Below are 14,059 nucleotides of genomic sequence, written 5' to 3' on the forward strand. Positions count from 1 at the left end.
TACCACAAACCTATTGATGATAAAACGGCACCGTAACCGCTGAACCACGCCGCTCCCAAGTAAAATATCTACACTAATAAAGCCCACTCTGTCATCGTGTCTGTCGGTCAGTCCACGACACCTTCATGCGTTTCCGCATTTCCACAAACAACACGCAGATAGTTCGTACCTTCTACCATGTGGCCAACATATTTTGTCCCAACTGCGTCTGGTTTCAGCCAAAAATCAGCCTTCTAAACATCCAGCTATGTGATGTTTAGGAGGCCTTCACACGCAATGCCAGGCATTCAGCTAGAACATCTATATTAATAAATCCGAATTTGTCTGTTTGTCTGTTCATGTGAACACTGTGTTTCCACATTTTTTGGCCGATTTTATGCGACTTCATACGATTATGATCCGTGCGTTCTGCCTAGTGTATGAAAGTGTTTAGTTCCAACCTCTGTCTGATTCCTGATAACCAGCCTCTTATGCAGCGCTAGTAGTCGATTTACCTGTGACAAGCTGTTAGAGCCACCCCTTAATAAGCCTTTAGTTTTGACATAGCCTGGGTCTGTCTCCTTGATTTGTTCCATTGTTTTCTTGCCAATAGTCTCAAGTACATCCAAGCCTGACTCAACAAGGACCTTAGTCTGTAAAAAACATAGATGCCTGGATACTATCATTAGGTAGCCTCCTATTTGCTAGAGATACAAAACTTGTTAAAGATAGAAAATATTGTGAAAAGAAAAATGATAAGCGACTATTGACCTAATATTACAATTTGATTGGTTTACTTCTAAGAAAAACATTGCAGCCAATCTTGCCGAGATCCATGATTTTAAAGCCGTAAAAGGAAGATGTGAAGCATCATTTCATGTTATTGAAACACCATGGAGCCAAACTATGCGAAGAAGATCTGTGTACACACGTATGTACTGATTTACAAAACTGCAAAGTTTTGAATAATTTGGAATGGCGTATGGGAAGAAAAACCACTTGGAACGTTGAGTCAAATATTTGACCAGATTTGGTACATCGAGGTGATTGTAAGTCGAGACTTAACTTACACAACAAGCTTAACAAAATATAGACATGTGATCCTGTTTATGTTGACATGACATGTGACATGTGTGGTAAGCAGACTATCAATTAGAGGATGACCCTTGATCAACTCCAACACAAACACCTTTAGCAATAACCGAACCTATCTGGGTTCTTTCAGATTACTATATGCAGGGGCCATAATTACGTACAAATGAAACGTTTAGACTTCAATTGCCTGCTCTTCATTATTTTAGGAAAAATATGGAAGTTAATTGATCGAGGTGCATATATGGTATGTGATAACTGAGTCAGATTTGTGGCGATGCATCAGTAAAAGCCATGTTCTGAGTTCTTTCTGAATATTTTAATGTCGTTAGGTTATATTAACCGAATGTGTTCAACATGCTAAAACAAAACAACTTACAGAAGTTGTTCCTTGTTAAAGTAATCGCTGTATCAGTTACATGTTGCTAAAATCAGCGGGGAGAAGATAACTCCAATGTTATATATACACATAGAAATAAAATAATTGATTACTGCATATGCCATTCTACAATAGATATATTTTTGATATTGTGTCACCGGTATCTCTCCAAAGTACGCACCAGGAATCTGAAAGCTTCCTTAACCCTTTCACTGCCGTAGACGCATAAATGCGTTTTCGTGGGACGACTGCCGTAGACGCATTATTGCGACTTTCCCTGCAATTGCGTAGTTACCTCATTTTATTATTCATTGACATCATAACCCACGGTCTTTAAGACTTTTATGAAATTGACAGTGTTGTCCGAATGTTTGTCTATAAATTAGCCTAAAATAACGAAGCAATTTTAAACTTTTGTTAGAGAATTTCTAATTTAATAACAAACATTTTTTTGTGTGAGTTAATTAATTACCGCGCGCGAGTCAGAAAACAGGTAATTAGTAATGTTGATGACATTATAGCCATTTCAGATTCAGATTTTCGTGATTATACAGATAATTAAAACAGCAGCACTGTCTCTGAGAGTGGTAAAAGTAATAATTTTGTAAGAGTAAGAAACATGGAAGATCGTTTTAGCTTCGCATCGATCATAGCATCACACAGCTTTATCATCGCACAAAGTATAGATCCATTGAATTTTTGCATAGCAATGATGGCTAAAATGTTAGCAAATTAAAATATGTAACAAAATTGTTCTAAATAGAGATTGAAATTGGAAAAAATACTGTTTACATATCATGAAGCTATATCGGCAATTTTCAGTAAAATGGCTGGCACTTAGCAGATACCCAAATTTGTACATGCTCGGCAGTGAAAGGGTTAAATGGACCACTGGCCGTAGCTAGAACCCAATCTGACAAACACATGTCATTATTTATTTCTTTGGTTCATGTCACCACGCTACCACTTATACATATTGGATTGGACGTTTTGTTATGCACGCCCATCAGAGGTGCACCTAGGAAATCCAGAATGAGTTATGTGACAATCGGTCAGTTATTGTATCTTACAAACATCATCTATTTATAAGGATCTTTGAGCATGGCTTCTGTGAATGTATCAAAAGACGTAGCCCTAGCCATTGCTGACTAGGGAAGAAGACACGCCATGCTTAATGTGTACCATTGTGTACCGTAGATATCTTAAAAAAGTACAGCCATCATTTTACAGTTGTAAGGAGTACATTATTGAAACTGCCATACGAGTACCTCATATGCATACCCCCTACACATAAACCCTTATGCACACCCCCTACACATAAACCCTTACCCACACCCCCTACACATAAACCTTTAACCACACCCCCTACACACACCACCTATGCATATCCCCTACCCACACCCTCAACAGTCAACACACACCACCTATATATACCCCCTACACACACCCCCTACACATAAACCCTTACCCACACCCCCTACACATACCACCTATATATACCCCCTACACACACCGCCTACACGTAAGGAATCTAAAGGCACTTCTGCAGTCGATTGTAATCTTACTTAAGCTCTTGTAGAGTAAATTTAATACATAGTAATTCTTTCTCTAACTCTTTCACATTCCTCTTGCGGATAGATTCACTGACCTTTGACTGAAGCTGATTGGTTATCCCAGAAACACCCCAACCAGCAAACCAATCAGAACCCTCCTCAGCCTTAATCTGAGCAGCTACAAAAGAAGATGAACTCTATGACCTGTATAGAGGTAAACAAAACTTTTGGATATCGCAGTTTACTTTTACCACTGGAGAAACACACCGGCAATCTATATCTATGTATAAACTGATTCTTTTTAATTTGACTCGGTTTCTGGAGCGTTTGATTGATATAAAATTTGTGATGTACTTTCGATTGAAAAATAGCTTTTACCTAATCCAAGCTCTTTATATTTTTGATAGAGTTCAAAGGTCACCTGATCGTATCGTTCAGGAAGGATGTGAATATGACTTTCTTATTCATTATATGAGACAATAGAAACTCTATCTAACAGAAATATGGAACCAACAAATCTCAAAAACAACAGATAATCCTAAAGGTGTCTTTACACCATGACGATTTGCTGGAGTTGGGCTTCCGCTGAGAGAGTGGGAAGGGTTTCTAGTCTGTTTATGATTTGAAACACATTTTTACAAAGACTTCACATCAACTCGAACTCTGACTATATAAAAAGGTACCATCATTTTTAGTCAATGAAATAAATACAAGATCGATATCTGTTCCAATTGCTTGTATTTTTGGCACTATTAACATAGCGAGACATTAATGGTAATCTCCATGCTGTACTCTGTCAATGATGACTATCAAAAACGGGAAAAACATAGTATGCAGCATTTCACCGTTGTTGCGTCGATGTTCTTCCGAAACGTCTTTACAATGTTGTAAAGACATTTTTACAACCTATTTATAAGGATGCGATTTTTATACCACTATTTAATTATAAATATTTAAATATATAAAGTACTATAATGGTATATAATCCGTCATATATTTAAATATATACTGTATATGTTGTTTCATCTGTTGTTTTATGCAAAACAGACTTTGTCAACGCGGAAGCAACTTCAATAAATCAACCTGGTGTACATGCACCTTAGCCTAACAAATCTTCTACACCAGACAAACTTATACTTTGTAATAGATAGATTTATCAAAACAATGTTGCTCAATTAGCTCATGGCTGACAAGGGGCGCGGTTGTAATTGACAGTGTCCTAATTTCTATGAATGCAATGTGCTAACAGCTATTCTACATACAGGTGCCATCATATTACAAATAATTCTCCCTGGTCTCCACATGCATATTATTAATTTTTTTACTATGCTTCCAATGTGCGGATGATGCGAATTTGGAGTTGTGCGCACATTGAATTATCGTGCGATAAGTGTTTTAATGGACTTTGTATGTTGCATATTAGTGAGGGTCTTTGTTAAAAAAGATAAAAATGTTTATGTCAGAGGTCATAGTCATGCACTCCTGTCTCATATATTAGAAATAGGAATGACTTGAAAATGCAAAATGTTTTAAAATGTTTTTAGTGCATCATTCGCAAGCATGAAATATTTGATAAATACTTGCGAGCGACAAAACTTGCATAATTTGCGGTTTATACCGTTTCCAAATTGCGGATGATGCAAACTTGCAGATTAACCGCGTAATAACAATAACAACAAATAGAGAATGCGAGAATAAGCGTTAGAAATCATATATGATATAGCCATGTATTTATTTTCTCTAGCCATTGTCTAATGATATTGACAGCCATAGTGATTCTCTCACAAATGACTTTAAACATTGTTAGGACAGCCCATAAGAATAAAAGATTCAGAGGCATCTAGGGTAAAACACACTCTAACTCTGTGATTGTTGGTATCAATACACTCACCTTTGACCTCATCTGACTGCTGATCGTCTTGGTTATGACTTTGTTGTGCCGTTGATTTAGGAATGACCTCCTGTTCATCAGGCTCTTTAACATGTTCTGATATTTCTGAAGCTAGTTCACTTGCTGGGGGTGCCCCTACAGACGCCTCGAATGTATCCACTACAGTGTGCATACCTTCGCTAACTTGTCCTGTTCAAGAAGCAGATAACCTTAATAAGCTTCATGTTCGAGTCTTTTAAATGGAACAACACCTTTCTCTTATGCATGAGAAGACTTTTACAGACTTGGACTTACCAGTAAAAGTGTTGATGCTGGATGTAGCTGTGCTGAGTAGTGTTGACCCCCATGACCCCCACGAGCCCCAACCTGATGACTTCTGAAAAGCAAACACTCCCAATATAAACTGAATTAAATAAACCTAAATGAACGCCTACAGACAATACCAAGAGCAAATCACCAGTGAACTGACCAGTAAAGTCCTAATCTTATAAGACTCAAACATGGCTGATTGCATTATTTCCGAGTACATATCCACATACCGTAAAATATCTATTTGAACGCCACCTCTAATAGAACACTACCCCCAATAGAACGCCACTAATGGTTAAAAAATCGAGTGCCACCCTTTAATTGTACAGCACCTCCAATTGAATGGCACTGTGACATTCTTTAATCTTTACGAACCCATAATAGCAAGTGACCAGTATAATAATACTATAGTGACCACTAATAATGACTCGGTTACTTCAATCTACACTGTAGTAAGAACAGTGTCTGTCTCCTGTCCAAAGCCCTGTCAAAAGTGTTCGGAATAAAATTGTTTCACAAGAGAATTGAACTCGGGTACTCCAAGTTACATTCCGGCACACTAACCACTACACCACAAAACTACTCTATCTTATCTGTACTTAAACAAAAGGAAACAAGTATCTAAATGAGTTGAGCCAATAAAAATATGTTAACAACCTGTCCTGAGTATAGTTTCGCTTTGTAAAATTTTTCATTTTTTATCGCAATTTATTGTTAGCAATGACCAGCCATGCGAGATTACAACTATTAAGTTTTACTAATTTTGGATCTATCTATTGATCTATCTATTGGGAATTAAGGGATTGTTATTGAACAATAGTACTACTAAAAGTGATTATTCATATTTTATCAGCTATAATAACGACGTAAACTATGACAATAATGATAAACTATTTAACAAAGAAATGCTCATGGTCTTTAAATAAAATGGCCAAAAAAATGTTTGTTCTCATTCTACAACACATTTGAGGTATTTTTTATGGCATCGACTAATGTAAAATTTTATGATTAACTTTGTATCAAAATATTGTTCTAGACCGTGTAGCTCAAAAGTTATAAAGATTTATATGCACCCCTGTCAAATATTAGGCTTTATCGAATACGTAATTACGTCCCGGTAAAGAAATTAATTTATTTAGTAACAAAATAGTTAATTATACACATAATGATTACTCATGATGATCTCTCATGGTGCATGAGACTGCAGAATGTAGTAGCAACATTTAATTATTTCGTTGTAGCTGTAGTGATTGCCATGTTTTACCTTAATTGCTTTACCACAATCATCAGAACTAAACTCTGATTCGAAGTCACTAAGATCCAAATCTAATCCATCATTATCAGATCTGACCAAAATGTGATTTACAATCTCACCTGAAGACTTCACAGTGTTTTAATAAACAATGAGAATACTCTTCAGGAACATCGTATGACGTAATCGTGGCCATCATTATGGCGTACTGAAGTCCGTTTACAAACTCTAAAGCTTTAGTTTTTTCTTTAAAACTTGAAAGTGACAGCGAAATAATTAATAACTGTATCTGGCTAATATTTTTTACTCAAAGTGATTTTTTGCTTAACTCGGTCAGATGCCTCGACGTTGGCTTATATGAAAAATGGTTTAGCAAATATGCTGAGGCCGACGGCATTAATGTCGCTTCGCCTAAAAAAGAGTGCAAAAAAGAGCGGCGGCATTGGCATTGCCTGTAAAGGGTTATATTTATCTTTCCAAAATTCTGACGAGCTAGTCGAAAAATACAACATTGAACGTAACCTCAAATAAAACATTACTTCACAGGAATGGTTAAAAAATAGGGCATCATGGCGTACAAATAGCGGTTTTATTGCACATCTAGGTAAAGTATGATGCTTACCTGTTCACCCGCTTTGCTCAGCCTGTTCAATACATCCTCTTCCTTGCTGTCCCTAACTACTTGTTTGTCACCAGCATGTTTAGTTTCAGCGGACTTTGAAAGTTTATCAAAGAGCTGAGAGACACTCTTTTCCTTTTTTACAGGTTCCTCCAGAGCTGCTACACTATCAGATTCTGATTGCTCCTCTTCATCAGCAACACCACCAGGTTCTTCTGCTGTGTCTGGTTCTGGCTCAACCGATTCTGCTGGCAATTCAGATTTGACACTACTAGCTAGATCTGCTGATGCTGTGTCTGTAGAAATCTTAACTGGTTCACTTGGACAGCTTACTTTCTCTACATTATCTAGTTCATTGTCACCAGAACCAAGCTCTGGTTCTGGTGATTGATGAGTATTCACCTCCGATGATTTGTCTTCTCTTACTTCATCACTGACAGCTTTACATGTCTTGGATTCACTAGCACCCAATAAGTCCGTTTCAACCACTGAACTGTCTGTAAAGATGTTGTCCTCTCCAGAGCAAACGGGAATGTCATCGGACTCAATCTCAATTGAAGGAGCACTGTGAGTGGTTGAGCTGATCTCTTTTTCTTCCAAGCGGATATTTTCGGTTAACGACTTGTCGAGAGATTGCGACTCGCATGATTGTACCTGAGCTGCTTGTTCAAGAGGCGATTCTTCTTCCTCTTGGTCCTGAGTATTCTCCTTGAACTGACCTTCTGGTTTAGATGATTCCACCTGAGGACAAACAACAAAGCATGTGGGCTTGACTAATGACAAGTAGCTAACTACAATCATAACAAAAATGCACACGACACAGGAGTATTTGTGCACAACTGAAGCATGAATAACCAAACAAATTCAGTAAACCAGTAATGAAGGGTGTTAACCAAAATAATTTAAAAATGTGATCAGATCAAATTCTAGTAGATTCTATCAGAAAGTACAGATATTTTTCATAATTTGAGATTTTTATTGTTGTTTCAGATGATCTGACTGTCAGGATGTTTCTAGATTAAATCGACAAAACTTGATCGCAGTTAAAAAGAAGTGCCCAGACTTCCTCAAAAATGATGTCAATAGCCGAGCCTGTTGTTTGTCCCTCTTGCGATGACATCAGCTATTGGGTTCAGGTTTGAGTGCTACTTGTTTCGATTGACATATTTTATTTACTCATCATGATTGTTAGAATAAAACTTAAAATATAGCCTCACATACATTGCTATAGTTGTGTCAAACTCTAGCATTCAGGTAGTAATAGAAAACGCCTGTACAATATAACTTACAATAATATTTTCAAAATTAATCCATTCCGGTAATCACTATGTAAATAGAAAATTTTGTAAGCGGAAACCCATTTTACCATATAAAAAATACCTTAATCTGTTTCAAGCCCCAAAAACTCGGATATGTTTAATATTTGTATAAATTATAAATAATGGCTAAAACCGGTAACAACAAGTGAGAATTACATTGCTGCATAGTTAATAAAAAATTTCTAGGTAAAAATAATAGAGAAATAACAAATAAAAACTACGGATGGTATGTTTGTTTACCTTTGGCGTTTGACATCTAAACGAAGACCGCGGGAGAGCGGTAGGAGCGCGGCAAGAGGAGTTGGGAGTCGACAAACAGTTCACAGCTAAGAAAGAATGTAATGCCCAAAAATAAACAGACACACTAAAATCAAAACACAAAATTAATTAAAAAATGAACCCACACAGTAAAACTGAAATTCATTCTTGCTTTTCTGTTTATAATTTGCTTGCTCTACTATTTTTCAACTTTACTTTATTTAATTGTTACACGTGTCATCATCTTCCTCGCCTTCTTGAATTCATGTTCGCTTTTAACAATAACTGCTGACTAACGTTTTATGAAGAATCGATTTAACGATGTTTGCTTCTGATGACTTCTAACAATGTTTTTAAAAGGCGGAAGGCGAACAGGACCGTACTGAGAGATGGTCTGATTGGTAAGATCCTTTTCTTTTTAATGAAATCAGGAATTTTATAGAAAATTCCAATGATATATTTTATTTTTTGACTAGCTGTGCCTCCCGGTGTTGCCCGGGTATTAAAAATCAGCTTATAAACAATGAGAAGTGATAGAAATTTGCTTACCACCTGCTGGCAGGCAACTCTCCAGCAAGTGGCAGGCCATTGCCAAGTAGCCTGGCACATTGCCAATGTAAAATTCCACTAACCTAGTTAGTAAGTTTCAAATGCTGATATGCAATGACAATGCGTCAGCATTGTTGCCCAGCTAGGCTATTCTAATAACAGCTATAGCAGGAATGCAGATAGACATACGACATACAGACATGTAACATACTTTGAGAAATATATACATAGATGATGGAATTATGATTGCCTTCTCCTGTCAAGATACGAACGTCCTTTCGTATCTAGAAACATCTTTCATAAGTGAAGGCAATATTTCTCTGAAAAGACCTTTTACAACTTGAAAATTTGTTTGTAGAATCTTTCGTAAGTAGAGATTCTACTGCACATATATTAGGAAATAAGAATGAAAAAGGTCTTGTGCTCAAGACCTGAATGCATTTGCAAAATTTTGCTCGATTTTACAGAGTTAGACGAGTACAATGATTCAATCAAACTTGACATACTTCAATGCTATTACAAACTTTCAGCCATTTAAACAATCTTAGAACAGACCAACGAAACAATTAGCAGCTACTCACTGATGAAAATATCAACATACAAAAAACTTACGGCAGAAGTGATGGGAGGGTCTAATGCTGGTTTTTTACCTTCATCTAAAATAAAAACAGCAACTGCCATGACTCATATGTGACAACGAAAAAGTCCTTTGATTGCATCAGCATTCAGAGATAATACAACTGGTTAGGCTACACAGGATTCCATTTGTTGAATGTTATATATATGCGTATTATTAATGACACATCTCGCTGGAGGCACGCTAGTGTATGTATTGCCAAACAATATAATATATTTAATTAAATACATATATATTTGTATATATTAATCTCAAAGTTTGCTGTCATCTGTCGTCGCTCGATGTTTGTCCAGCTATAGCGATTAAAATCTAGCAATAAAAAATTTGTATTACAGAAGAGTTGATCTCGGAACCTCTCATTCACAAGGGCGCCTACAAACCCATTAGGCTACACACGATGCAAAAGATTCATCAGGCGATATGAGTCATTATCTGGGTTAAACTACACATAGTGACTCTGTGTTGTGTGCAATGTCACTAAAGCTTGCTCTCGCGGTTCCTAATAGTAATTTTAGCAATACGGATACTAGCTTATTCAAATTAGCCATTGGCTACTACATTATCTGCCACTGTTTATAAGCTATTTTTAACACCTGTGCAACACTGGGTATTCGGTTAGTAGTTGTATATTTAAAAAGGAATCACAGCACTTTATTCACTGACGTGGTTGATCACAGATTAATTGGGTCTCCTGAGGAAACCTTTTGACCCTCAAAACAGGTAGAGACCCCCCAACTAAATAAAATTGATATTGATTCCACACTTGTGGCCATCACCTTTATATGCAGTCATAAGGGTGCAGTGAAAAAAATCAATATAGGTACAAAGTTGATGTAAAAGGTGAACTTACACCAAAAAATAATATAAATATAAAGCTCAGACATCAATATTCAGTTTGATGTATTTTTTGTCTCTGCAGACCTACCCACTCCAGAGATATAATAGTTTGAATAAGTTAAATGTTTTTTTTTCTCGATCGTTATAACCGTGATCAAGTTTTGTCGATTTTAACCTTGAAACATCCTGGCAATAAGATCAACTCAAACATCAAAAACAATCACAACTGACAGAAAAATACTGATACGTTTTGATAGTCTACTAAAATTTTGTATAAGTTCATCTGTGCTGATGTGGGAACTAAAATAGATACCACTATCAGCAGTAGAGCTTTTAGCAACGGCAGCAGCCGACTCCCATTCATCTGCACTCTGAAATTCATCTTCCGAGTCAGACATCCTCCAGCTCTAAAAGCATCAAAGTATAATACCATGCGTTTAAATGAAATCAACAGTCTGTGATAATGCGTAACTTGAGCTGAGTGATTTAAAAAATTGCGCCATTTTATAAACAGTAAATGAAAATTTGTAGAACTATGCACAAAAATATTACATGTTTAAATTAGCACGAAATGCAATGACAGAAAACAAATGACAACCATTTTGGTCTAGAAGGGTTTTAAACTATTTTTTGACCACAAGAAAATTACAAGTGACCAAACATCCAAACTCGATAGCATCTTACAAATGAACTTTATAATAACGAGGTTAAAGCAACAGTGATACGATAAACAAGCTAGAAGCTTGTCAGGGATTGATATAACTAGCATATTTGCAATCACAAAACCTTTTTATATAAGCAGTGTTATCAAGTGCCAATTCATGCCATAGCACCAACATCAAATACACTCAGATTTCAGACTTCAGTTACCACTGAAAACTGCATTTTATATCACAAACACTATTGACCATTAACAAAAACAGCAAAATGTTGTAAAAACTCTGTCCATCAAGTAGATTTATTCTCATTAAAAATGAAGTTGAAAAGGCATACAAAGTAGCATGGGACTTAAACTTGACGACTTGTACCGTGAGCAGCTGTGAGAATAATTCAACTGTGCAGCCAGTGTTATAGACTAACTTATGGATGTTATTGAAGTTTTAACTGACTCCCAAAATGCTTTTCGAATTTAACTTGTTTGAGTTAAAAAAACAAGTGAGTAGAACTGCTGTAACAGTTTCTTACTAAATTTATTGGTTTACATAATCCAAGACTCTACTTTTAGGAACATAGTATTGAGAGCCCTGTTGTTGCTTTTCTTCCGCTGTTTGAATGCCACAAATATACACATATAGATATACATTTTAGAACCACTGCAAACAACAGTGTTTATCATTTCATTGCAAAGTTTCCTACAACATTTGCAGCACACAAAGGTGCCATTTGAATAAATTTCCTTTTGTCAGGTTTTCATTTCTACCTTGACTGCTTAATCAGCCTAGAAATAACAGAAACATACATCCGAGAAAAGCTTTGATACCACAAAAACTGCAGACGGAAGACCAGAGCAAACATAAGATAGTTTAAAGTTTGACTTGCAACAAACTTCACATTACAGTTTTGTGGTATCAAAAGTTTTCACCATGTCTTACTCTGTTGTTTTGTAGGTGCAAAATATGTAGAAATGCGAATGCAAGCTCTTAAAAGCTCAAAAACGAACAGTTAATCGCTGCCATCACCAAAACGCCGCACATTGGAATCCCTTTTCAAAACGGCTCAAATGAGACGTAGTTGAACACAATGGCTTCTGTTTACACTTTCATGCAACGTCATTCGTCGAAACGTTTTCACAAATATACTTTACGCATTCAATAAAACCATGTCTATTGTCCTTATGCGTTTATTTCATCATCATTGAAATGCTGTCACTTTCAGCACTGATATCTCAAAACCTACCATACAAACTCGTTTAATTTTTCAACCTTAGCTAGGAGTGCATATCATCCTCTATAAACATGAGGAGCCTGTTGGTCACCTGTGATAGTTGAAAAATACTGCAGAAATTGTTCGCGCTATTTGGCAGGAAGTAGGGGTTACACGAACACATTACAACTAGATGATTTGAACATACTAAAGCGAAACAGTAAAGTAGTGAGCATCTACATTTGATACAGGCTTTCCGGTAGAACCCGAAGTGTTTGTCATAAACCAGTGCTACGAAATGTTTTATATTGAGCCATTTATTGGCCTTTAATTTCACGTGATAACATCACGTGTCAAACAATGAGTTGGTCTAACAAATCTATTTTAACTTAAACCAGCGTTAGCAAAACGCATTATAATTTATGCGACTACAGCCTACAATGATATTAAGGCATTATAAACTTGTAAGGCTGTCTGTAAGGTTTTACAGTGTTAGATAATGTAGTATATCTAAAAATCGCAAAAGATGAAAAGGGCCATGGGGAGCAACTCCTCAGAATATGCCAGACTGGATGGCGGCATTAATTTCTGATGGATGGATAAAAAACCGAGACGACCGTTATATATAAACTAACGACTTCTAAGACCTAGAAAAGACGGCCGATGCCTTTTACAGAGCCTTATAGAAGTTCCGAAGCAAATGACAATCTTTAACCAATTTCTTTGTACTGTTTGCAAAATTAATTTATGGTCGTGATTGGCTGTTGGAATATTGTAGGTATGTGTTTCAATTAGTTACTAGCAGCTACAGTTTCTTTAAGTACTATTTTTCTTTTCTGTTAATACATTTTCTTGAGATAATGGTTTTGTACTCATTATTTTATGTTTTCAGGCCATGTGTTACTGTTTCTCGAAAACACTGTTCCTTACCTATCATATGTAATTTTTCTCAGGCTTTTTGTTGATGTCTAATTGTTTGTTTTTTTTATTTCATCAAAAGATATGAAAACAGAAAAAAAGAAAAAAAAAGAAATAATGATGAGGCCCAAACTGCGCAGTAGCATTGCTAGTCAAGGCGCTGGGCCACAAGTTAACAGCAAGCAGCCAGAAACTATTTAGTCACCGCTCAACAGGTACAGCTTGATGGCACGTCTAAAAGTGGGCTTACTCACTACCCTATGCAGTTCATCAGGCAGAGCGTTCCATTGTGCTGACTGCTGTTATGACATTCTGCGATGACCCGAAGCAGATTCAGAGGGAAGTAGCTTTAGATTTAAGAAAGAGCAGCGAATGGGATATTGATGAATGCTATGTGATTTAAGGCTGTAGAATAATTGATGAGAAATGAAATTTATAGAGTTTATTCACAGTCAAAATTGAAGATTTTGGAAAAAGTGGGCGGGTGTGTTTTAATTTAGGCTTTTTATGTAAAATCCAGAAAACTCGTTTTTGTAGAAGTTGGAGTTTGTTTAAGTATTTACCTGAGGCATTCCCCTAAGCCTCAATACAGTAACTGAATTTA

General features: G+C 36.4%; 1 protein-coding gene across 2 annotated transcripts in view; it reads right to left on the minus strand.

Moving 5' to 3' along the window:
* Positions 1-14,059, minus strand: part of LOC137405930 (protein FAM114A2-like) — a 29,221-nt gene that overhangs the window by 13,611 nt on the left and 1,551 nt on the right. The window contains exons 2-8 of one of the 2 annotated variants that reach the window (XM_068092404.1): positions 10,988-11,081; positions 9,813-9,856; positions 7,078-7,815; positions 5,189-5,270; positions 4,895-5,083; positions 3,099-3,181; positions 495-632 (exon numbers count right to left, since the gene is read on the minus strand). In XM_068092404.1, the coding sequence (XP_067948505.1) occupies positions 495-632; positions 3,099-3,181; positions 4,895-5,083; positions 5,189-5,270; positions 7,078-7,815; positions 9,813-9,856; positions 10,988-11,072 (1,359 nt within the window). In that variant the 5' untranslated portion in view covers positions 11,073-11,081. The remainder of the gene's footprint in view (positions 1-494; positions 633-3,098; positions 3,182-4,894; positions 5,084-5,188; positions 5,271-7,077; positions 7,816-9,812; positions 9,857-10,987; positions 11,082-14,059) is intronic. The other variant, XM_068092405.1, reaches the window with a different exon arrangement.

This window comes from Watersipora subatra, chromosome 10 (genome assembly GCF_963576615.1).
Source record: "Watersipora subatra chromosome 10, tzWatSuba1.1, whole genome shotgun sequence".
Lineage (NCBI taxonomy): Eukaryota > Metazoa > Bryozoa > Gymnolaemata > Cheilostomatida > Watersiporidae > Watersipora > Watersipora subatra.